This window comes from Tinamus guttatus, unplaced genomic scaffold (genome assembly GCF_059628265.1).
Source record: "Tinamus guttatus ecotype Peru unplaced genomic scaffold, ASM5962826v1 Tinamus_guttatus_pri_ptg000089l, whole genome shotgun sequence".
In the NCBI taxonomy this organism is placed as follows: Eukaryota; Metazoa; Chordata; class Aves; order Tinamiformes; family Tinamidae; genus Tinamus; species Tinamus guttatus.
The window spans coordinates 4288667-4315498 of NW_028288623.1; the positions used below are offsets into that span (position 1 = coordinate 4288667).

The following is a 26832-nucleotide window of genomic DNA, read 5'->3' on the forward strand; positions in this document are numbered from 1 at the left end:
CCCTTACGGAATAGGGCTCAGTCACCCTTCTGCCAATTAATCCACATCTTTTAGCTAAAAGAGTAAAATTATGCCTCTCTTAGGACTAGTCTTGATTTTACAGATTTGCTGAAATGCTACTGGTATTTGTTCATTATAAATCCCAGAAACTTCTGGTCTGCTTTGGAGTCTGCATGAAATGCAAACTCTTTCTTGAAAGCCTCCATATAATTACAGACTAATGCTGCTTTACTTCTTCCAGCTTGACTTGTGTGCCAGCACATCTTAAAGGGACATGTTCCTCCTATACATTATTTATCATCCTGTTTTCTTGATCTTTCCTGTACTGAAAAAAAACGGGGCCCCCACGCTAATGCATTTGATCACACGGAGGGAAAGTGCATAGTATCCTACTTTGTATTTTCTGGGATTTTAAAGACAGGCTGTGTGCTTGTGTGCTTATTTCACTTCAGCTGCAAGAAGCAGCAAAAACTATTTTTCTTAAATCAAGACACATCCTGCCACTAATTTTTGCTTTTCTTCTGTGCTAACCCTTTGCTTGAAAATTTCTATTCCAGCTAGCAGGTAGACCCCCTACTCTGTCCAAGAGTCTTTGAAAGACTCAGAAATGTTAACCAGTGTTAACCATTTAATTTTGATGGGGAACTCTTCTCCCTATCTGTTTTAAAGCCTCTTTGATAAAGGAAATAGAAGTGAACTAGAGATACTGAAAAATAGTATTTTCTTGTATGATCTTCTCTCGAGACACTTTGTTTTTCTTCATTTCTGGTGAAATGTCTCCCTGTCCATCTGCCAGTTGGAGCTGATTGAGAAAGGCTGGCACACTGCTACTTGTGCTGGGCCCGCAATGTGGTGTTTGTGATTCCCTTCCTCTGGTAAGGATGCTTCGGCAGGGTTTAACTTGAAATGCCTCTGCTGGATCTTGTGAGCACTGGCTGATGTGTTGTCTGATGACAGTGCTGATAATACTTATCAGAAGGTGTCTGTGATGTGAGTGTTTGTTTTGAGTGGGGGGTTGGATGCTCCTTTTAGGTCTGTTGTGTATTGGCATCGACTTTTAGGATCATAGGAAGGACATGGAAATTCCAAACGTACTCTGCTGTTTTGCACGAAGGAATATTTTCTTTGAACAAAGTAACAGGGTTGACAGTGCTATATAGATACTATCATGGCAAGAAATATTAATTTACAGTACACGGAAGTCTTTCGTTTTCTCCTGCTCCCTGGATTAGCTGGCAGAATTTGTAGAACTCGGTCCATAGGGTCAAAAGTTATATCCCAACATCCTAGATGCCCTGTAACATTTGAAAGAGAAAAGCACATACAAATCAAATGATCTGCAAACATGTACATTGTGGAAGGGTTTCCTAAAGGTTCGTTACAAGAGTAGAGGTGGCCATCTCAGTTGCCTAATTAATTTTCCTGTCTTGTTGATCTACTACACATTTTTAGGTTGTTTGCCGTTTTCCTCCTTCCTCATGTCAAACTGAAACCTTTTGTCTTTAAATTCCTCAGTTCTGCCTTATTCAACCTTTCTGCTGCCTTTTTTAGTGCTGTTCTCCTGGTCTCCTCTGGCAATAGCAGTGGCACCAGCTATGTTACCAGAAAAGCTTGTTCAGTCCTGTACTTTTACATGATGTTACCTAAGTAAATCTGCAGAGGAAACAATGTTCTCCTCTTCGAGACCCCCTTTTTTTTTTTATTTCCTACCCTTTCTTTTTCGTTAATCTTGGGGTATATCATAATCTTACTGTAATCTCTAGTGCATCTTTCCTCTTCTCACAATTACTTGTTGTCTTCTTTGCAAGAATAGTGTGAGGCCTTCAAGAGTAAATGCTTCTACATGTACTTTACAACATACAGCACTGCAGAACATTATATTTGTGCTTGGTACAATTGCAGTATGAACAGCAAACAGTAAGAGGAGGGTCCTTTGGGCTTTGATTGGCTCTACCAGTTTCTCCTTCCGAGGGATGAAACCTGACTGGTGGCATCAAATGTTCTCACTAATAAAATCTGCGTAATTGCAAAGTCAGTATCCCCCGTGTTCCTCAAAACTCCCAAGGCTCCTTTTGCTCTGCCGGAGAAATGACAGAGTTATCGCACTCAATGCAAGACTGCAGTGAGCCATGTGACAGGTGTGAAGTTGCTGCTGTCAATGACTTATCTGTCAAAAATCCCTTTGCACTGAAAATCTCGGCTGGGATAACGTGCTGCTGATTCTTGACAGGCTCTTACTTGGGATTCCCTGCTCCCTAGGGCACTGCGTGAGAGGGCCGTCTGCCTTGCTTGCTCCCTTCAGTTATCAGTGGAACGAGAGTGAATGTGTGCCCCGAGACATAGCGTTCGGCCAGGATCTCCGAGGAGCAGAAGCTTTTGCAGCTGAGAGAGACATTTCCAATGTCTGTTGCCACAGAACAGATGGATTTTTCAGTACTGCATTTGGTGAAAAATCATTCTGGGGAAGCTATTAACAGTTACATATTTCTACACTTAAAAATGGAGGCAAAGCCTTTCTGCTAAAGTCCATTTATTACCTCCCAGTCTTGCCTCTGCAGAGATTTTTTTTTTTTCAGGATGGGGAAAATCCCTTTTCCTTGTATTTATAACTCCCAACACAATAAACCCTGTCTACTGTATAGGAGATGTACATTTGGTATGTAGCTCTATGGAAGATTTGGAGACCTGGATAACTGGGTTTACTTTGTCATTAAAGTTATGTGAATTTTGTCCAGATTCTATGGATCTGCTATCTGAACTGAGATAGTTTTGTTTTAGAATTCCTTGACAGAAGAAAAGGTATTGATTCCTTCATCTGACAGACATGGTTTATGAATTCCTGATTTTCCCAGAGCTGTTTCTTTGTAACAAATATTGCAACAAGTCCTAGCCTGACAAATATGCTGATCAGGATGACTGCTGTTGAGTAAACATCTGGGAAAAATGCATATATTAATGGCAATAACACAGTGATTCCCACTGTTTCTTTCCTACAGATCCAAAAATCTTACAGGTGAGTGCTTCCTCGCATGCATCCAAACCCTCAGAATGAAATACAGGGAAAAAAACAAAAGGTAAAGAGACTCTTTGATAAGCAGAGCAAACTCGTCAGGTTTGTAGCTAAAGGAGAGCATTTGCAGTAGAATGAATGTGGAACAAAGCATTTACCATTGATGCAGCATGCTCTGATATGCTCCTCTGAGAAAATTTCTAATTGTTTTGGTGAGAGAAAGGTCTAGAGAATTTTCTGTAATGTATGAATGTTTGCACTTGATATCCTTTTGAGGATAGTTCTCTGTGGAAGACCCTTCATTTCCAGGTACACAGGCTTGAGCTACACTGTCTTCTTGCTATTTGAAGACAGGCAATCCCAGTGTGCCAGACTGGGAATGTTTCTAATACATGTTTGCTTGTGTACTGATGCAGTCTTCCTGCTTCTCTCCTATTCCTTTACATCACAGAAATTAAATATTTGTGTCTGTGTCAGAAGAGGTATGAACAGAAATGATTATCTTATCTTGTAAGCAGGAACGACATCCAACATTGAATGCTGAAAGGCAACATGTTTGCCCTGAAGCTGAGCTTCCCTTAATGATCGTTAAAATCAATTGCATATAGACAGTGTTGATAGCTAATAAAACTGCAAAACAGATGTTTGCAGTGTTCCAAGAACTGGAAACCTGGCAAATGATGCAAGTGTTTTGACTATATGTGTCTCACGTGTACTTGTTCTGTTTCTGTGGAGTGGGGTTGAATGTGCTATCCCCTAACTAGCTTTACTACACAACTGTAGCAGTATCCATGTATGCTTCCATTTTTTTATTGCTTCCTATCATAGTTGCTGAAGTGATACTGGTAGAAACTTGGCTACAGATGCGTGATCCCAGCTGGGAATTAAAATCAGATTTTTGTGATATTCTTGTTTCAGTAATAAATTAATACATTTGAAGTATATCTGAATAATTTAGGAAGAGGGGAAAAAGGATGAGCTCTTATAGCTTGTTGAAAATTGATCACTTTGTTCTAGATAAGAAGGTATTAGTAAAGCCTCTTTTCTTGGCATATGCTGTCTGTGGTGCAGTTTTTCTCCTCCCCAGCCCACCCCTGCTGTCTGCCCTTGGCAGTACAACAAAACAGATAAGCAAATCATTGCCTTTCCTAAAAACAGCTTTAAGGAGCCTCTCATATATATTCTTTTTGTGGTTATTTTGCCATAACTTATTTCATCAGTTCGGTATTTAATAGGTGATCATCGTGTCCCCTTTGGGGTGCTGCAGGGTCTTTCATTTCATTTTATCCTCTCCAACTGTCTTACTGGCTTCTAATATCTGTGGTATTTGGCAGTTACTTCTGTTTTCTGCTCACAAATCTCTGCTGTGCTTTAGCTTGTAGTGCTGCAGAAGGGCCTCAAGTCAGAATTAGTGAACTGCAGCTATCTCACATTACCCCCTTCCACTGACAGGGGGTCTGGAGTAGAGCTTGCCATGATGCAGAACAGAGGATTTGGTGCTGATACTACTCTTTGACGAGCATCCTTTTGGAAAACGGCTACCCGGGCTTGCTGAGTTTCTCTCTGCTGGAATACAGAGGTAAAAGCGTAAACAGTGACATACCCGTAGCAGGGGTAGGACTGCTGACAGTCTTGTGATGACACCTGCAACATGCGTGTAAAACAGAAATGTCTTTTCATGTTTGGTCACATACCATAAGGATTTGTTTTTTTGCAGCTTCTATGTATGTTCTGAAGGCATTTAGTAATGTTGCTGTAGCCCTCTGAATGTGCTAAAATATGCTAGCAAATAATATCTTTAGACAAATAATGCGGGAATCCTGGTAGGTGCTGGTATTCTTTGCTTTTTGTATATATTTTTAAAGAATGGAAAAGCATAGTTTTGCTCTTTTCTAGAAGAAAAGTTTTTGTTTGTCAGTGTTATCAGCTGTAAGGGAACTGTTGTTGAATACATGATAGCTTCAGCATTTAGTTATACCTTTCTCTGTATTAGCTCCTCTGGTTTACCGATAATTTTAATGAAGTATTTGGGGTGCTGTAGAGACCTGAGTCTAGGCTATTGCATGCATTACAGTGGATCTGTTTTAGAAGAAAATTTAGAGGTTTTTTTTCTCTATTTATCTAAACTTATAAGACTTTGCATTTGATTGGAATAAAAAGGTGTGTGATTGAGGAACAGTTCATTTTTTCCAGATTTGTCTTGAAGAAGAGATGGAACTGAATCGAGGCTTCCTTGGTTTTGTGGTGTTGGAAGGACCTCTGTGTTCATTCTTAGACTGTAAAATATTGTGGTGTCACAGCAAATCTTGAGAACATTTCCAATTACCTCACTAAGAATACATGGGTTCTGATGTGGACAGCGCTAAGAAAAGTAGAATTTTTCCTGCAATGCTATAAAAATCAGCAAATGCCTGCAGCAATGGGGTGGGATGAGATCCAATGTGGGATCTCTTATCCTTTACAGATAAGATTCCATAACTGTTTCTGCATCTCTATGAATAGCAAACAGCTGAAATGTCTTGTAGTTCTGGCTTGCCTGAAAAATAAGATTATTTAACTTAGCTTCCTTGGCTTTAGCTCTCTCTCCCATACCCCAGTTTCTAGGAAATAAATAGCTTCCAAAGAACCTGTGCTATGTAGTTTTGAAACCATATTGTTTCGGAATATATTGGCCTCAGAATCCTGCAGTAATCACATGTCCTGCAAAATGAATCCTACTGCATATCTTCAAATTGCTTGGGCAAATTGTAGCTGGCCAATAAGAGTATCACCACGCAGTTGTAGTGAACATGAAGTGCTTTGGCTAAGTACTTTCTCAATGCAGAGTTAGCACTAAACTCAAATGATGCATCTTCATTTTTATGAAGGAATTTCGGCAATATTTATTTGTTATGGAAATACTGGAAGCTGCTCAATCTTTGATGTGCCAGGGCAACTGAATAGGTGAGACAATACCAACTGTACTTTTTTTTTTTTTTTTTTTCTTGTGAAGTTCTCCTCCATAAGCAAGGAAAAGAGCAAATATGAAACTGGATGCATGGCAGAACCACGCAGTATTGAATCCTTTTGGAGCAGTCATTAATAGTATTTCAGTAGTGCCTGGATCATCACAGCCATGATGTGTGATTATCCTTCTACCTTTTAAACTAAATAAAAAGTTAGGCTCTGGCCTCACCCTCCTGAGGAGCCTGTTTGTCTTTATTCGGCATTGATTCTAACAGTACAAGATGGGTACGTGCAGTTATTCAGTTGTTTTCAGATTCAAACTCCATTTTCAATGAGCATTGGCATTTTGGTATTGAATTCCAGCTTGGGCAATGCAATTCTGTAGCTACTTCCAGAGTTGTTCCAGAAGACTAGAGAAAATCAGATGTTACTTTGTGGCAGGTATTTTAAATGGTGCGTTTCTCCCTGCTCTTCCATCACCCCTCCAGGCTTCACAGTGTGGTTTCTTTAGCATCTTCCAGCTAGTGAGTGGATTCCACAGTGTGTCAGGGAGAACAAAAAATATCTTGAGTTGTTTACAAAGGCAAAACTGGAGATTTTGGTGGATTCTTACTGAGAACTTGCGTGTCCCCTGCCCTCAGCATCTTGCAGGCTATAGAGCAGTACAGCAAGGGAATTTCCTTCATCTCCCCCAATGTCCAGTTGGGCCAACAGTTTGAATGAATTCTAAATACTTTGCTGGAGTATTAGCAGCTTCCTGTATGTGTAGTGTAATGATAGATTTTTATTAGATTTGGAAAAAATATGTCAGGGTTTTTGAGGGAAGCTAGGAAGCAACTTGCGACGATTTCCATAAAAGCCGTTACAGTAGTATTCCTGCAGCCATCTCTGGTTGGCAGCTCATTGTGGTGTTTGGTTTTGTTCTGTTTTTCGACTAAAATCTAACTCTCTGTTAATAGCAGCAAGGCCTTTCTAGACTCACATGGTCTGAAGTGGCCCCTGAGCAGCCAAAGAGAGCCAGACCTTGGTGCTTATCTCTCTGTTTCGCCTCTGCACACCTCCGAGGTTCTGCATGGCTCTCTTCTACTGTACACCCTTCCATCTTTCTCAATACTAGATTTCCCAGCTCATAACTCTAAGAAGCTACTTTTTTTTCGGAGTGAAAGGGACTCCAATATGTGGCCTATTATATCCATATCAGCTTGCTTACTCTTTTCAAGCAGCTATTGTGTTTTACCAGGGCCCTGCCTGGCAGGGGGAGTCCTTAATTCCTGCTATATAAGAATGGCCAGCTTGAGTTACAGCAAATGGCAGTATGCTGTTCTGATCAAAAGGCCTCTGTTTTTAGAGGCTTCCACCCTCCTGCCCCCCCCACCTTTTTTTTTTCTTTCTTTTTTCTTTTTCTTTTTTTTTTTTTTTTTAAATCCTGGGCTAATAATTCAACAGAGTAAGGTCATTTTAGCCTTTGATTAGAAAGCTCAAGGTGTTAAATTACTGACCTAGCCTAGGAGAATCAAGGGAGGGAGACTCTCAGGAAGATAAAGGGATTCCGGGTAATAAAGAGCAAGCACGGCAACTCTTTTAATCCTTTCCTTCTCCAGAATCTGCAGCCTGGCCTCGGAGGGTTTGATTCTCTACAAAGAGCATAAGGAAGTTGGTTCAGTGCCTTCTCTGAGCTGGGTCACAGGTGCTGTGCTTCATTTCCTTTCAAACACTGCTCCGAATAATCTATCTACCACCTGTATTAACTCTGCCACGAATACAAAGGTTCCTGAGCCTGTACCAAGATGCCTGAAAATAAATGATGAGCATTTTTGTCACTTCTTTCCCATTTTTCGCCACCCTTCCACTGAAATAATCTTGAGTGGGTGAGACAGAAAGGATCTCTTAAAAATCTGATCTCTTTCTTTGCAGTATTATTTCATCCAGCCTTGTTACTATGCTGAGTGTTAATGATTTCCTATCTGCTTAGTTGTTAACAAAGGATTTCTCCTTAAAGCCAATCATGAGGAGTTACTTTCAACATCTGTTTCATCTTAACGCTGCTAACACATTTTGGTGGAGGCACCTTAAAAGCCTGTTAATTTCATTAGAAAAAAATTGTTTTTCTGAGGCCAATTTTACTGTTCCAAATGCTAATAATAATGGATTAAAAGCATTTGATACTTCACTTTTGTATTGAGGAGTGCTAATATTCCTACATCTTGGAAGACAGTTGTCTTCTAAGAGTCATAACTAAGAAAACTGAATACTGCAGATAGTCTAGTACATTTTTACAAAGAGGTAGAGAATAGTGACCTTCAATTAAACTACACTCTTGTGGCAGTGACTTATTCCTTGTGGAAAGAAATGAAGCTGGAGGGTTTTTGTCTTAGTGGCGCACACCTTTTTCAACAGGATTCTCTCCCAGGTCTTATCCTGCTGTTGCAGGCAAGGTAAGCCTCACTGTGCTATTTTAGAGCGTACATAGCCCTAGGGTAAATATGATTGTTCTCTGGAGAATGCTTTGTGTGGATGAGTTATTTAATAACAGAAATTGCCTGAGCTTTAAAGCCTTTTGAATTCCAGTATTTTCTATTGATAGAGCAAGTTCGATAGTCGTCATAGCACTATGGTCAATGGTAATACTTCTGATTGCTCCCTTTTACCCTGCTTTGGTTCACACCATGAAGCAGTTTTGCAGCTTGAGTCTTGGGTGCCTTCCAGATGAAACTAAACTGGAAGATGTGGTCCAACTGCAAAGGAGCATTCGGTGCATAGGACTAGACTAAAGCGAGTCCCAAGTCTGGTTTTGGGAAAAAACAAGCCCTGAAATGTAGTGTGAACATCAGGTCTTCAGCACTGTTTCTCTCTATAAATGTGCCAGTTGGTCTAGACTTAACTTTTTAACTGGTAACTTTTTGCTTGAGGCTACCTTGTTTTCACTTAAGACAGACACATATGTAACTGAGTGTAAAAGTAGGGAATGGTTTAAGTTTTCAGAGAGGTGAGCCTTTCTTCATCATGCTCTCAGTGAAAATGAATGCCGCGTGCTCTAAGTTAAGGAGTGTGAGTCCTTGTTCCCTGCTTTCCCTTTAGGAGAGGAGGGCTCCTGTGACCTCATTCAGCCGTCGACTTTGGTAACCCGAGGTGGCACCTGCAGGAAGCCGGCGGGTCCTGGCCAGCTCCCCTGTCCCCGCTGGGGACACGGGGTTCTCTGCTCTGTGCGCATTTGGCTTTGCCTCAGTTCAGCAGGCAGAGGCTCACGGCTGGAGTGGGTTTCTATTGGGATGTTACCATAGCATCCTGGGACTTTTACAGTCTATTTGGAAGTCCAAAGGTTTGAAAAGAGTGCTTGAAAGTTTCTGAACTCTGGCAAGTAGCCGGAATGTAATTGCACAAAGGACAAAGCCTTACTGAAAGCAGCTCTGTTCAGAGAAGCAGCACCTGAGTGCTGGAGTTCCCAGCACAGCCAGTTCTGAGAGCTGGGGCTGTTTTATCACAGTCTCCTTTCAAACCTCGTTTCTTCCTGCAGTGTGCACATGCCATCCCACAGGTGCTGGGTGTACTGCAAGACCCATCTTTCTTGTCAGTGGCATCTTAAGAGACTTTTTTCCTGTGGTTGGGCTGCTGTAGAATGCTTAAAGGAGTGAAGTATTTTGGAAATCCCAACCGCAAAGGTCTTTCTAGATCTACTAGTTAGGCAAGAACCTTGATTTTGTTTTTCTTCTCCTTTCTCTAGTGGGAAAAGCCATTCTACTAATGGAGTGTCCAGTTATGTAACAATTCTTGTGTGAAATGTTTTTTCAATGACCTAATGAACATCCAGTTCATTTTCTAATCTTGATTTCTGCAAGATAAATAAAATCTTGTCACTAGTAACTTCGTTCATGTGCCACTTGCTGTAGGGGCTGGAGAGGGCCAAGATAACCTTAAGTTGTTGTAAGGTCTGCAGTTGGAGGCTTTGCAACCTCTAAAGTTGCTATAAGCATATAGGTATTCTTAAATACTAAGGAGGGGAGATGCAGGAGTAAAATAAATAAGAAAAAAAACTTTGTATTTTTCCAACTTCTAGTTTCACAAGCCCTCTCCTAAATCCTGGAGGATTAAATCAGAGCTTACTGAGATACCCAAGGTTATTCACCAGTCTGTCTGCTGATGAGCTGTGCCTGCCCCTCTTTCCGAACACAGGAGTTGTGCACTGAGAGGAGGGCATGTGGAAGGAGGTCCCAGCAGTCCCAAGGGCAGGATTTTAGCAGCTGTTAAACTTACTGAAAATTGTGGAGCTAAGTTTGTTACCTTGCTGTTGATATCTTGCTTACTTAAGCCAGTCCTCTGGGACATCAGCTTGTGTTATTTCCATGTCCAAGAGAAACTGGAAGAAACATCTGTTCATGAATATATAAAATCATAACTAATGTGTTGGTCCTGCTCAAATTCCTGCGATAGCTTTTGGTTGTCACTGTTCGTTTTCCTTTCCAAAGGGTTTACCTGTAGGCAGTTGTTACTACTTGCCACATCAACAGTAATTTTTCATATCTGGGCCATTGTTAAGGAAAAAGTGGCCAAGTTTTTTACTGTCCTTTTCCACCTGTTATAAAAAGATTCCAAAACGCATCATAGGATATAACTGTTCTTGTCTCTAGTAGTGATCTTGCCGCTGCCAGAGGCCAGATCTGCTGCTTTGTTGGGAGGCTGCTGGATAGCTCCATCCTGCACTGGAGGAAAAGGCTGTTTCTTTTGAGCTGTGCATTCACAACTGGACAAACTGAGTTTATAAGGTAGCATCTCTAAAAAGTGGTATCTTAACAGGGGTACAAAGTTCGGACTGCTGTGCTTGCAGCCTTCAGCTTTTGGAGCAAAATGCTCCCAGTGTATAGTTAAACAAAATCTTACTGGCGAGGCTTGGGAATAAAAGAAACACTGTAGCTCTTTTACTCACCTAGCTGACGGCACTTGGCTGTCAGCACAGCGCGGTGTGCTGTGGTTCCAACACATCCACCCACACTCTTAACTGAGTAAGCAACAACAAATGATATCATACCCTTCTGCCTGCTGGGTTTAGAGCCATCACTTGCTGAAAATGCAAGTGACTCGAGTTCTCTCTTATTAGGACTAAAAAGTAATATAGTTGGGCTGTCTACTGTGAATTAATAGTATGTACCTTCATGTCTGGACCTTTCCATTACAGTTGTGCCAGCATCTGCTTCCAGACTTGCATGTTCTCTAGTTGTTTTGAACACTACAATTTGGTGCATTTATTCATATCATTTTGCAGCTAGCTCTCTCCTTTTCTTTCTCAGATTAAAACTTCCATGAGTATTCCTTCTCATTCCCTCTGGGCTCTCTACAACGATGCCCTTTCTTTTTTTCTCTTGTTTTTCATCCCAAGCATCTCCTTTCTTCTCCTGTTACACTGTTTTTGTATCTCTTTTCTCCACCAGAATCCATCAGCAAGACAATGAAAGTGGGAAAAGGAGGATGTCTTGCAGGCTATGGCATGGAATGAGATCTGAAATGCCATTTCCAGCTTTGTCACAGTTGCCTAGTGGGTCCTCAAGCAAGTCCCTTTCCCTCCCCCTGGGTCCGCTTCACTCTAAAGCAGCTGCAGCATGTTGCAGTGGATGCTCTTCAGTTAAAACATAGTTATGGGGACCCTTTCCTTTGCTGTGGCATATTTTGATCAGGCATATGAATTATTTTTTTAAAATATCCTGGGACATTGACTGTGACTTTCTCTGGTTTGTACCAGTTGGTGTGTGAATAAGGTTTCAAAAATATGAAGTAATATATTTGTCCACAGTGTTCACAGAAAGAGTATTCCAGGACTCAAAAGTCACAAGTATGACTTAATATTGATATAATCATGTGTACTTCTGTTGCTTGGGTTGCATTTCCTTCTGGATAGGAGGGCTAGAAATGTTGTTCTGCATTTTAACTGTCAACTTTCAACTGGAAAAAAAAGCATTTATTTGCATGTTGTTGAGGAGGGGAAAAAAGCAAGTATTTTGAGACTGAAAATATCTGAAAAATTGAACTCTACTTGTTTTTTTCAAGTGTGCATGACTTTTTAGTGGTGTTTACCTCTGGTATGATCCTCTAAAATGAGACTCTTTTCTATAGTGTGAAGAATAAAGTGATTTAAACTAGTTTACAAACCAGGAGATTATTTTAAAATTGCATATTGAAGAGGCTCCCAATTACCACTGTTCTTGTCTGTTATGGAGATGCTACCTATGGAGAGGGTCTGCTGTGATGAAAGATAAACCTGGATCTTTTCATTAACTATCTGCCATGGGAGAGAGTTAAGCTGCTGTCCCAAGTGAATCTTTTAATTATCTCTCTGGAGTGTTTAAAAGCTTTGTCCCACTTGCAAGATGCAGAGTGAAATACACAAAATCCAGCTTTGAGGCAATCCTGCTATTGTACCTTTGCTAGATAATGTTTGTATTTGCATTTCTATTGTTCTTGCATGTTGAGCTTTCCCATGCCCAAAGGAGAGCTTCTTAAACTTCAGAGAAACCTTTATTTTTTAAGGGAAAGTAGATGTTTACCATAGCAGTGAGCATTAGCCAAAGTGCTTAGAATGCAAATATGAGAAATTTGTACTAAGATATGAAAATAGGCAAATCAAATTGGCTCTCCAGCATAATGATTTTTTTTTTTTTTTGGTCAAAATGGATTGCAGAAATGATCCATTTTCAGCACTAGTGCAAGTGCCATTTAGAGAGGCATCAATCTGCTTTTCATGAAAACTAACATCTGTTTTATACATCCAAAACAGTCAAGTTTCAGTAACCTAGAAATGAAAATCTTGAAACTTCTGTTAAGGAGGATTTTTGGTTGTTGTTGCTGTGGCTTCAGGGAAAACTGGCGAGAATAACAATGAAGTCCAAAATGCACTAAGAAAGAGGGCACCTTCTGGTCAGATAAACAACCTTTAACTCTTGGCCAGCAGTTTGCCAATGGTTTGGTCTCAAAACTTTAAGTGGTTCTTGGACGCCCCTTGCTGGGATCCCTCAGACTGAATTGGATTTTTACAACCCCCTAATTAAATTCCAATGGGTGGTTTTTGCAAATAGACTTCTCTCTAGAGAACCAGTGGATATAAGCTATAATAAAGTTCAGAGATTCGGTTTCACAAAATGTAACTGCCAGTGGTTTTTCTTGTGACCATTCCAGCTGGCCCCTGAACACTGACATGGGTTCAGCTTTCTAATGTTCTTTTCTTTTGACTTTATCTCCACAGTTTTAACAGTGTTCGTCAAGGAACACACATTTTGTTCCGCGAATTCAACTTTGTCCAAGCTACCCCTCACAACAGGACATCTTTTCTTCGGACCTTTTGGAGATGTTTCCGAACAGTGGGGAAAAATGGAGGTGAGTTTTCCAGCATGAGTTGCTGTCCTGTTACTTTGGCACCAAAATGGCTAGCTGGTCTATAAATGCAGTACAAATACTGACACAGCACACCAACCTCTAATACGCCGTTGTAGCAAGAGCAGGACACCATCACAGGAGCTCATGGGAATATTGAAAAATTCCCAAAGCATCAGCTGGCATGGAGCACCTTGTTGTGAGCACTACTTCCAGTAGAGAATAGCATGTCAGGCAGCAACAGTTTGAAGAGAGGGTATCAGTGTACCTGTGCATGGCAATGAAAAGGGAGAGAAAAGGGGGATAAAAATGCTGAGAGGTCAGTGGATGACATTGGGGGTAGCAGACCTGGAGATGGGTAGAATTTGGGCTTGAAGTATGATGGGAAGAGGGCTGAGACCCTAAGGCAGCAGAGGTAGCAACCGTTGCACCTTGCGAAAGAACCGGCTCAGTCTGGGATGCAGAGTGTGACAACTTTATTCTCAGACCAACTTCTTTTATACTTTTTTTAACACAAGTGTTGCAAAGATTACAACCAATCAGCATCTTGCCAGTCATGCAGTTTTGGTTACCTTCTCCTTGCTTTGTTGCTCGTCTGCTGACAAGATATTCCACATGTGGTTGTAGTTGCCCTCCTTTTCCTGCTTTGCTCCTTGCTGGTAAGACATTCGTCCTTGTGGTCAACCGTCCATTACCAAGGCATCCTTGCGATTAACTATCTACTAACAAGGCATCTATTATCTACTGACAAGGTACTGTGCTTCCACAGCAACTGCTTTGGTTGGGAGCTGTGGAGGAGGCAAAGCCTGTGTCTGTGTTTGGCTGCAGGTGAGGGCTGCTGGCAACCCGGCTGTGCCTGAGCTAGTCTTGGCAGGGCTCCTAGATGACACTGCAGGACACTGATGGCCACAAAAGGGGGAACACTGACAAATGTGCGGCCTTTTTCCCCAACTCCACCCATAAGGAAAAGGTTCCTATGTCAACAAGAAACTATTTAGCACAGTACTGTTTTGTTTAGCTATTCTTATGCTGCAATCTTATACTGCACATTAGGCATTGGATGACCCGCCAGAACTCAAAATAGACTCATGTAACTACATGAAACTAAAATTATGTTTTGTTTTAGTTTTTAATTAGTATTCTAAGTAAATATATTGGATGTTGCTACACAAATGTGAGTTTTAAAGTGTTTTTTGTTTTAATCTCCTTGTTTTGGACTATTCAGAATCGCTTCTTGATGCACAGACAATCGTGATCTTTCTCTAAATACAGATAAAACCTTGCCTTCACAGCCAAGCTTTGAAAGATTTCTGCTCATGATGAACAGAGTTTCCAAAAATATGAATAAGGCAATGACTTTTTTGACATATTCTGCCCTGACACTACCATTTTAGATGCTTGAGAAATTCGAGCATCCTAATTAAGCATGACAAAATCTATAATTTACTACTGAAATAACTGGATATGCTCCTTGCAAAATTTTCTTGTCAGTAAGAGGTACATTGTTAGGTTCTAAATCAGTTATATTCAGGACTAATATTTTTGAAGTCTCTGGCAAACTATATTGTACTAATCTAACCAGCATGCAATGAAGACATGATTTGAGGTCGGATCATAGGAAAGATACCATGCAGCTTTCTAGAACATATTTCTGTATGACAGCTCAGAAACAGCACTGAGGTTATCCATCAAAACTGCAGCTGTTACTGATGAACGATTGAGAAGAAGCTATTTGATGGGAAATATTCACTGCTGCACTTTCAATGTAAAATCTCACACAGATTTTTCTTGTCTTACCTAGTGTCTAGGTAATGGATCATAGAACAAAAAAACTTGCTGGATCTGGAATTAGAAGCAATGTAGCTCCAGTTAACACTGATATATATTGCTTTTGAAACCTCCACTCTCTGTATTCAGTGCACTATATCATGGAAATGGATAATTGCTCATGAAACTGCCATTTCAACAAAATTTCTGTGTGCAGAAAAAAAGGAAAATGTCCGCAGGTTACTTTCTACCAACATTCTGCTCTTCTGGACTAGTTTTCTCTCCAGTTTTCTCTCTGGACAAGGATTGCTTGGTGCTTGAGTGTTTTGTCTTTGACTTGTGTCTGCAGAGAACTGTCAAGCCATTTTTCACAGTATTATATTCAGTGACTTCTATGTCCTCTGTGTTGTTATTTGTACTTTTTTAAAATTGCTTTGCCAGAAAAAAAAATGTTGCCAATCATCCCTCTCATTTTCTCTGTTTCACTCCAGTTTTTAATTTTTGTCTTAAAAATGAGTGCTGCCTGCCTCTTCACTCCCTCCATATGGGGAGGGTGTCCCTGACAAATGATATACATGCTGGCTCTGTGATGTTATTACTCAATATAGTAAATGAGTACTGACATCAAAGCTTACGCCCTGGCCAAGCAAAGCAAGGGAGAATAAGATTAAAGATGTAAGACAATGCAACTCTCAAGTTCTAGCAAACTCAAAAATAACCCTCTCCACTATTGAGTATTTATTTGGGGTTTTGGAAAGGTAGCCTGTATTTCTAGTGGCTCCCAAATGATTGAATTGATTCCTTAACCTCACTGCTAGTTGTTCTTCCTCAGCAGAAAGAAATTCTCCTTATGGTATTTACTGCTCTGTCTGTCTTAAGATAAACATGTCCTAATTTGAAGGATGCACCTTATTCAACTCGGCTCATCTAACCATAAGTTCTTAAAGCTCCAGTAAGAGAAGTCTCTTTCTGATTAGAAATAATGAACATATGTAATGTTCAGTGTCTATGCAGACCCACTAATTTAAGTGTACTATAATTATTGTTTCTCTAGGGAGGCTGCTGTAAGGATCACTTTTGTACTTAATTCCTTACCCTCTTGAATCATTGGAATGTAATTTCTTCATGGGGAAGTGCAGCAGCTTTTGTATTACATTTTTCTGTGTTAGCCCTGCTCTAAGTGATGGTTTCTGGTTACGTTGCCCTCCATATTTCCTTTTATTTGGAAACTAGATTTTTTCCCCCGTTTCTCTCCAAGCAGCAAGTAGAAATGGCTAGCAGCAGTGGTGTGATAGTAACATAACACAATTCCTCAAAAAGTAAAGAAAAACAAACAGAAAAAAATCAAAGAGGATTTCCGTTTTGTGGTGTATTGGATGTGCTCTTATACAGGATTTCCCACTGTTTTGACAACTTAGAAAGGTGCAGAGTCCTGTGTACAAATATGCATAAGCATATCTGGGTTTCCACATGTAGGGAGAAAAATACAGTTGGGTTTATTTTGGGATATGATCCAGTGTCAAGAAACTGGAGGTGGGTACTTGACAAGATTTCTGTTCTTTAAACACTTGTCAGTGGTGTGCAACACCCATAGGTCACAGCTAGCTTGTATGCAGAGAAGCACAGAGCATGAGACTGCTCTGCTATCAACTGATTTCTCTCAGAGGAAGGCAAAATGACCACAGGTGTTGTCTCCTCTCTGGTTATGCTTAAATTAACCTCTCGGAATCTATCTGTCCTGTCCTCCTCAGGACTCTCTAATTAAAATTGTGCTCCCTCAGTTTGAACAGCCCCTGCAGAGTTCTGCTGAGAAGCTGCATAAGGTCAACACATGCCTCTCCCAACCCCCATGGCTTTCATGTCTTGCTGCTTCTCTGTTTTTAATTAAAAAGATTTCTCCTTAAATGCTTTCCAGGCAATTAGAGAAATTTTGCACTGAGAAACTGGTTCCAGGCCTAATGTATTGAGAAGTGAACAGAAAATTCAATCAAGACATGTTGACACTTTTTTTTTCCTAGAGTCCCAACTTTCTTTGGTGTTTCAGCAGCTTTTTTTTTTTTCCCCTCCTCAATTTAAAATTGCCTCTGGCAAAATGGTTACTGTCTGACTCCTTGCATGTAGTCCTGGCAAGGTCCAACACCAGGTACAGAGGGTTGTTCTGCCGGGCAGGGTGGCTGCTCAGCTCAGATACGCGCCGCACTGAAGCACAGACCTGCTGCCGGATAGGGGGGTATGTGCTGGCCGGGGAGCCTTTGTGGACACTCACCTATGGCCCCTTCAGACAAAAAGGACTGATATTTCTCCTATTGAAAGGAAATCTTCTCATAAACTTAGTTATTCAAGTTTGTTACTTTGTATAACGACTGCCTCTTGGCTTTTGCGCTTGAATTCGGAAGGTGGAAGTCTGGCTACCTTGGGAGCTCCTGGAAAGAGGACGTGCCTTAAGCAAGCAGGCTGGGACTCTGGGGAGTGGTGTGTGGTCACTGGCTGCTGCTTCTTGGCTAGCCAGGAAGGCTAAAGTGTCTAGAGAAACTAAGGACATGTCGTGTCTGTATGATGTGTGTAATCTGGAGATGGAGAAGAGCTAGGAGGACTGCTGTGCTCCCAGCTTTGCTATGACAATGTTATTTTAGTGCACCTCCATGATCAGATGACTTTCTTAAGATCACAAAAGCCCTTCTATTGTTTTTGTAATCTTAGTGCTTCCATATAAATATCCTTACATTAAATTTCATCCTCTCGTCTCTTATTTTTGCTGTTTTTCCTTCCTCTTTTTTTTCTGTCTCTGACTTTTTCTCTTACTCATAACAGTTGTTACACTCTCTGTGCTTTAGGCAGTCTGTGTTAGTGAGATACATGTAAGAGCACAGTGAAGATGACAGTAAATTTTAGAACTTTCTGTTCTCTCCCTTTTTCTTGTTACAACCAAATCTGATCTTTGTATAATGTTCTAGTAAGAAAGTTTTTATTACTCAATAAAATCTCCTGGTATGTCCTAAACATTATTATATGTGGATTTTAATATAGCATTCTCTGGAAACTCATTTAAAGGCTTCATCTCCAGACTTTGTGCACTTCATAGTTGCACTGCCTACAATTATAGCTGTTACTATTTATGATGCATTGATGTAACTGCATCTGGAACCCCTGATGACTGAATAATCAGGACAAAGGGTTTGCGAAGTTGAGGAGAAGTAGGCAAGGGATTACACCACAGGAATGGAAAAGTATCTCTGCAAACATTGTGAGTAAACTAAAACATGTGCATTGCATAGGTGTAGGATGTATTACAGTAATGGTATAGAATGGTGATTGTGCATGGGTCACTGATCAAGTCTTCTCCCAGCCCCTCCCTGCATTTATTTTATACCCTTCTGTCTATACAGCTTGTGATTAAATGTAGCATACTAGAAGTCATCCTTATCTAATGCATTTTTCTTTATTTGTAGTATTGTATTTTTTAACTGTATCTCTGAAAATGCACCAGCTCATCTTGATTTCCAAGCACTTTTTCAGCTTCATAACTTTGTATTCTATATGCATATCTTCCTAAACATACTCTTTCATGAGAAACAGTAAGATTTTCTGCTTGTTTTCTACTGCTTTCTGGCTATTTTGCTTCTCTTTCTGGTAGTTCTTCACTGGTTTTGTCATTGGCAAATGTAATTGATGTGTTCTTTACATTTTGTCCCAGTTAGGGTGAAACATTAAAATGAGTTTATACAAACAATGATCGTTGTTGCTCTCTAATTGCTCAAAATTCAGCTGTTAATTATTATTGCCGTTTGCTTTGCAGTCTCTTGGCAAGTTGTCCATCCATATGATAGCATTCCTTTTCAAACCAACTTAAAGAAATTATTTTTTCAATTAGGTTATTTAAGATTCCTTTTTAGATTCCAATATGGGCCTGGAGGATTAGTAATCCAAAATAAAGGGAAGTTCCTTGGAACAGAATTAGTAATATGTTCAGTGATTAGGCCTAGAATTCTGCAAGATCAATATTTCTTACATTAAATGGACTTGGCCCAGCTGTCCACTCACTTGCACTGAGTCCCGTGAGGTGACCTTGGTCTGCACACTACTTATGCATAGGCAGCAATCCAGCAGAAGGTCTTGGAAGCATTAGTTTCATTAACCAGTGTGTTCTATGATGTTTCTGGTCTATTCTTCAGCAGCAGAGATTCTACAGGAAAAGGCAGGAGAGAAGGAAGAATTAGCTTCAGTCTTCTCATTAAACCTTAAAGCATATTTTTCTCCTATTTCTATTGGTTTCTAGTATATGTCTATGCTGTGCAATGCAGTATTTACATAGCTCTCCCAATGTGCTAGCTATCATAAGCGAAGAACTTAACTGCCCTTTCTCTCTCTCTTTCTCTCTCTCCTTTTGGATTATGAATATGGACAACTACAATCTCTGCCCTCCCTGATCTGCATGATCGGTGCTTGATATGCTACTCCTACTTTGTAAAGTGAGATAAGATGGCACTGTGGAAATTCTGTAATCAACAAATAAGTTGTGAAATAGCATTGGTAATATTTATAGACTAAGCTTGATAAATTTTGAATTTCTACCACAAGGCTGAGATTCAGATAATGTATACTCTGACCTTATACCCTTAATAAGCTGAGCTGCGGGTGATTTGCCTCCCATACTCTTACTGAGCAAAGTCCTCAGCCCCTCTGGTGAGCACAATCACTTAATCGTATGGTTTGTAAAATAAACATGGAAAAGTTAAATGACTTGTTCTATATTATACTTTTGCTAGACTAAAATTTCCCTTTAATGTTTTCCTTTCTTGGAAAAATGGAATTGTATGGAATACTGCTTGCTTCAGCGGAGTAGATTTTCTTCTTACAGATAGCTGAAAAATATCAGAGCTACCTAGATTATTTGCTGGCAATGAGAAAGAAACATTGCAGGTTTTCTCCGTGTGCTGTTAATCATCATAAAATAACTGACCTGACTAGTCAAAGATGTAGGGGGAAAAGTGCTGTCAGGTTCTTGTGTAGTGTTTGTTAGACTAATAATGCATTTTTTTAACCTAAAGAACTTTATTTTTAACTCCAGTATATTATTTAAGATTAGCTAATTTAGTGACAATTTTACAAGGTGAAGTATTCACCAGTTTAATAAAAGGTGAGGATACTAGCTCTGCTTATAAGTAAATCAGTGCCATGGTTTTCTTTTAACTGATCTTCAGTTAAAACTTCTAACTTTTATTTCATGATTGAAGAGAAGGGATTTTTTAAAATATAAATTATAGAAGTAGAGCCCTAAAAATAAATAATGGCTCTGCTTTGTTTCTAACAACAGAAGTACATCTGAAGCATGCCAGACTGGACATTTGCAAAACAGCTTTTTGCTACCCAAAAAGCAGTCTTCTGTTTTATTTCTCACTGCTGCTAAGGATACTTAACAGCATATTTATACTATTGGAAATCTTTTTCCTACTTCTTTTTTTTATATATATATATGTTTTAAGTACCATCTAGAGAAGGATGTACTATTAGTTCTAGTGCTTACGGAACTACTCGTTAAATCTTATCTTCTCTAGGGCTTCTGTTAATTCAAGTCTAGCTGCAGACCCAGCAAAATTTAGATCGGCTCATTTAATAAACTGTTAAAGATTCCTCAGTAGAACGTGTGTAACATTTTCTATGGAGAAAATTAGCCTGGTATTTGTTAAAAAGCATTAAGAGGGGGCAGGAACCAGAGTAAATGGCGCCGAGTACATAGTAAACCTAAAGGACAGCAAACGACTGAAAGATTTTTTTTTTTTCCCCCCTGTTGGAAAGCACAGAAATGGGGTGTCCAAAGTTTTAAAAATGTTCATTTTCATAGAGGGAGAAGTCAAGAAAGGTGACATTTTTCTGAGTGAAGTTTCAATTCCTCCCCTTTTGTTCCATTGCCCTACAGGATAAATTTCATTCTGAACTATATTCTCCCTCTCCCCTTCACCTCTTTACCTACTCACTCTTTTATTATTTGATGTGATCTTCCTGCCCTTTTTCTGAGTTTTTCTGAGTTTATTCTGATCACGTGTTTCTCAAATATTTGTGCCCTACTAGCCTGGTATCTACTCGTCTCTTAATACCTTTTCACCCTGCCTTTCCAGACAGAATTAACCTATTGCACATTCCAAGCCCTCATTTTCTCCAGTCAAATATTGCATGCATTAATTCCAGAATAACTTCGATGTTGTCTGAAAGGAAGCCAAGCACACGGTCCTTTAGGTGTGTTGCTGTCTGAGCACCACTAACTTCCACCAGACTCAAAGCTTTTCTTCTTTCTCCCCTACTCCCTATGCTGTCAATTCCTTCATTTTTGCCTGCGGTGGCAGAGGGATTGCTATGCTGAGTTAAATTGTAAAGCAAAATATCCTGGCCATCGTGATTAGGGTAAGAAAGCTAATATTGCAGCTTCTTCGTGAAATAATTTTATTTTCTCTGTCTACTCTGCTTGGAAGTTTATCTCCTCAACCCTCAAAATGGACTGAGCTTGTGTAATTGTCCCTAAGGCAGGTAGAGGTGCCCCATGGTTTCCTCTTGTGTCAGACAGAACCTCGAGTGTGATAAACAATTTGCAAATGATAATTAACTAATTAACAATACCATTTTTCTCTACCTGTTGTCTGAGGATCTCCGAGTATTTTACAAATGTTACAGAATGAAGCCTCCCAAAACTCTTGTCAGTACCATTTTTGCTTTACATCTACCTGAAGTGAAACAGGGAAGATGTTGAAATTCACTTAGTGAGAATTAAAACTAAGATCTCTGACCTCATGATGTCGGTAATTACATTTTGTTTGCCAAAATTATTACTTGTTTTATGGATAGATACAGGCTTCTTTTACTTTGAGACAAGGAGGGACAATACCTGTATATTACTATAATATTGTTTCAATAAATTGCTTGTGATAAACTTCTTCATTTCTAAAAATGTGAGTGATCATTGCCTCATTTGGAACAATAGATTGTTGTGCATGACCTATATAGGGTGAAGTGATGTATTTTTAGTACTTCGTTTGACCTATAACCCCTTGAATATTTGTTTTTCTAGACAAAGTCTTCAGAACCAGATAGAAGTCAGATTATCTAATGTATGTCAGCAGGTTGGTCGTGTCTGTTGTAGAACCTCATTACTATCACTCTTGTAATAATCCTTCTCTATCTGAGGAAAAAAATGGCAGTTACAATTGCCAGTTGTTGATTAGCTTTAGCACTTTAAAAAGCAAATTCCCCCGTTACAATAGTTGCTAACTTCTAACACAAAATTGGCAAGAGATTTTCCCTTTTGAAAAAGCTCGAAATGGAAACTACTTTATATGCTTGAATATCTTCTTTTTTCATCTTCCCTCATTGTAAATTCAGAGTATTTTCCTTTTATACAAAGGTTGCTATCTTCTGTTGTTTCTCCCTAGTTTCAAAGTACCAACAAGTATGGTCTTGTTCTAGCATGCTTTTCTTCAAGGGACCACGCTATAAAAAACTGTATTGTTCTTTCCCCTGAGGTCCAGTTTGCTAAGTGTGTTTCACACAATGTCTAGTGAAAGTTTTTCCAAGCACCTCAGTTCTGTGAAGGGCTGTCTTAGAGTTCTTCTATTTAAATCAGAATGCAGAAGCCTGGGTTTGGATCTGGCCACATGGTGCCTCACTGCTTATCTGGAAATTCAGGTTTAAAGCTAAACTTCAGATCTCAGACCCAGCAAAGTGGCATTTTTGTCATCTGCTCTGAAAAGGCTGCTGTGCTGGGAACTAGAGTATCTGCATGGATGTAGCTAGAGTCAAGCCTAAAGAACAGCTGCTGGAGCTGCCTTTTGAGCTAAACAAGAGCACAGATAATAAAAAAAGGACATGGCTCGGTGAACAGGGCTCATAGTGTAATAGCCCTGGCATAAGCTGTGTGAGAAAGATTTGTATGAAGGTCAGTTGGAAGAAAGAGAACACCTTTAAAAAGTTGGACTTCATGTACAGGATGTATAGAGAAATTTAGGTTGGAAGGGACCTTGGAAGTCACCTAGTTGGTCCCTCCTCTGTATAGGCCCAGGTTGTCCAAGGCTGTCCCCAGATAGGTTCAAGCCGGGGGGTTTCTCAGGCTTCAGAGCAACCTGTCCCACTGGCTGACTACTCTGGTTGTGTAAAACATCTTTCTCCCCAATATCTAATCAAACTTTTCCTTCAGCAACTTGAGTCCGCTGCCTCTTGTCCTATCAGAATACAAATTTAAGGCCCAAGCTCTAAGTCAGATCCACTGACTGTAGTGAATAGAGTTAACGCTCACTACAGAGAGGCTAAGCCACAGGGCGATTCTGAACAAGTAAGAGGGCATCCTGCCATCAGGTGAATCACTTTCCTGGAATTTTTCCCTGTATCAGATGTTTAGGCCTTTTCACTGGGGGCACATTCTCCGTTATTTCACTTTAGTTTCCTGCTTCCTAATCTGTAATGCTCATAAGTAAACCTGTTAGGAAAGGGATTGTTGATCGTGATGCTTTACTTCCCCTTGCAAGTCTTTTGCAAATTTTCTATCTCAAGTATCCCCTAAGCAAAGACAGTCAATATTCTATTAAATTATATTAGATTGATAATTTTTTAAAAAAAATAAGTTTATAATTTTTGAATTATTTCCTTTGGAATTTTAGCTAAGAAATTCTACAAATCTAATGTTATTGGAAAAAAAGTCTACTAAAATCTTATTTTCTGTTTCTCAGACAGTGAACAGTACCATCTTTAGCAGATGTGGCAGTCAAACATGGTTACTAAGGGAAGCATGTTTATTTTGAAGGCAAATTAGGTACTAAAAAATCATTCATTTTTTACTTTGTCTTCCTCTGCCAGTAAAATGCATCAGTAACATCCTCCCACGGCTATGCGTGCATGCATACACATACACACATTCTGTTTCCAAGTTCTTTTGCTGTTATCAAATAAATTAGAATTGTTCTTGTGTACTCCAGTTATTATTTATGATAACGGGTATGGTGTATGTTGTATAAATGAATCTGTAGGCAAATAGGTGACACAGAATTGTGTGTCAGAAGTTTTTTTGTTGACGTAAGTGGAAGATGTCAGCAATTTGTTCCCTTCCCCCTTTCTTCATTGTACTTAATCTGGTGGAACAAATGTGGGACAAGCAAAGAAATAGAAACTGGCAACTCCCGAATCCTAATCCTGTTAATCTGTATCTTGGGCAAATCACTTAATCACAAGGTACCTTGTTTTTCCTATTTATAACCTGGAGTTTCACCTGTTAAATTGGATTGGATAATCTTTGGATATGAAAGTTTTGGCTGTGTAGGTAAATTTGAGAGTATTTACGTATCTATATATATATATAGCTTTGATAGATTCAAGGCCTTAATAAACTCTTGCTTTTTTTGTTAAACTCTTAATTTTAGACAGACACACATGTAAATTTTCAGCTTCCTTCCAACAGAATAGTTTAACTCCCCTTTACATAAACAAAAAGACAGTTTAAGCATTTGAAATGTAAAAGCATTAATATTGCTCTTCCTTTTCCCACCACCTCTAGTTGAGACTCATTTTATTTTTCCTATGGGAATATTTCTGCCTCTTATCAGTAGGTATTTCCTTTTTTTTTTTTTTTTTTTTTGAATGATATTAGAACTAGTTCCTCAAGAGGGAAGGAAAGACTTTATGACAGTCAGAACTGGATTTCAAGAGCTAAGCCTATTCGTGTGGAAATTAACCAAACCTGCAGAGAGGAAATATAGGAGTGGAGGCTCTGTTTGTTGTGGTTTGGTTGCTGAAAATGGTCATACATGATATACACCATCATCTTGAGCCTTTTCAGACCTGGCACTCTTTCAGCAGAGCTGTAATAGAAAATTATTTTTAGCTAGATCGTTGAAATTTGTTGCTTTGCCTTGACACCTTTCTTACCCTCTTTATATTTGAGCCTTTGTTGTTTATTAAAAAGATTAGTCTTGATCACATAGATCTGATAATTAACATATCCATATTTATATGATTTTATTTCTGATTGGTACAAGAGGAACACTTAAAATGCAAAATCTCAGATTGTGAAAGTGAGATTGTAATAGCAAACCTTAATTATGGTTCTTTTCTGAGCAATTTTTCTGTAATGTACGTATAGACAAGACGATATTTACTTTTTACTCACTTATGGCTACTCTGTAGGGCACAGACCTTGATATTTACTAATCTCTAAGGAACAATTGTAAGGTATTTTGGAAGAAGCTTAGGTAAGTGTTAAATTAATCTTGTATTTTAAACAGCCTCAAAATACTAGCTATTTGCTTACTACTAGGTTACCTCAGAAAATCAGTTGTTTTATTTGTGAATTCATCTGCAGGCAACATAGCAAAGGAATTTATATAAATCAAAGTTACACAGCAGCAATCAATTTGAAACCAGTGTAATAGTAACTACCTGGAGAGCCATCTGAATCATCTGGGAGTTCACTGACTTACTAACATGCTCCTTGCAACCTAGTCCAAGTGTGTGGAGCATCACCTCCCAAGTCATAACCAGAAGTTGTTCTAAAATATTGTTTTCATGTGCTAGTAGCTTTTTGAGGAGATAAAAGCAAAAATAAGTAAAAGTTCAATTAAATGGCTTATACCTTTGCAGAAGAGATGAATTAAAATAATTATCAGGAAATTGCTTCAAAACACTGAGTTCTTAAGTTACTGAAGTATTCAGGAGTGACTTAATTTATAGTCTTATGAAACCTTGCTTGGATAATGTTGGACTTTAAATGTCTTGAAGGTAAGTTTGGGTATTATTCTCCTTGAGGCCTAAACAGAAATTATTCTTGCAGTTGCCTTCTGTGTTGGTTTTGAGGGCACAACAAACAAACAAGTGAAAGCAACAAACAAAATTATTCAAAGAATAATTGTAAGTGAAAACAACAAATAGAAAATACCTTAGACTTGATGTCTCTGGTTCACATCTTTTTGTAATTTGTACTGCAACACTAACTCCTTGCGACTTTGATGCACTGGGAGTGGCTTGTACACATCTTGAATTTTCTGCCCAGGTGTTTATTTTTCTGTTGTCGACTGAGGGATTAACCAGGTATTCTCCATGTGGTTTTCCCCTTCTATCCTTTCACAGCTTCTCTAGTGAAGATTTTTAGAAGTTATTTTCAACTTGGATCACACACAGCCCCTCCAAAAATTGAATTGGCAAACTGAAAGAGCAGTGAACTGTGAGAGGGGAGCAAGTGGAGGTGAGAAATGGTTGGGTTTGTGACCAAAGAGGTATATCTTGATAGTCTGTCTGCGTATAAACAGAAATCTACTTGAAGAAATAGGTATACTTGTGTTCTGCTGAATACTATTTGTGTTTGAGCTTGTTCTTGTTAAATTTATCAATATTGTCACCCATAATTCTCTGCAAAGTTTTTTTGTTATTGTTGTTGTTGTTTAAAAAGTTATTTGTGTTAAATGTTATAGCTTGTGTCCTGATGTCCATGTACCTTAATATAAAATCAAGCAACAAAATGCAAATGTGAATCTAATGGATAACTTTAAAGATATTATCCAAACATTTTAATCAATATATTCCACTTCTGCTTGCCACAGTAGTTATTAACTAGAACTGATCCTGGTTTGCAATCTCCCTCCCTGTGTCTGGGCAGGTACATTCTGATAGAAAAACAATTTGCAATTGCCTTGCTTCCAGATAGTACCAGGTGATTTGGAAAGGGCCGAAAGCGCCATCTAATACTGATGGGAGCTTGGATTACAGCCAACAGGAGGCTCCTT

At 39.3% G+C, this 26832-nt stretch overlaps 1 protein-coding gene across 1 annotated transcript in view; it reads left to right on the forward strand.

Moving 5' to 3' along the window:
- Positions 1-26832, forward strand: part of CSTPP1 (centriolar satellite-associated tubulin polyglutamylase complex regulator 1) — a 76399-nt gene that overhangs the window by 13951 nt on the left and 35616 nt on the right. The window contains exon 3 of the mRNA XM_088520544.1: positions 13185-13315. Within this exon, the coding sequence (XP_088376670.1) occupies positions 13185-13315 (131 nt within the window). The remainder of the gene's footprint in view (positions 1-13184; positions 13316-26832) is intronic.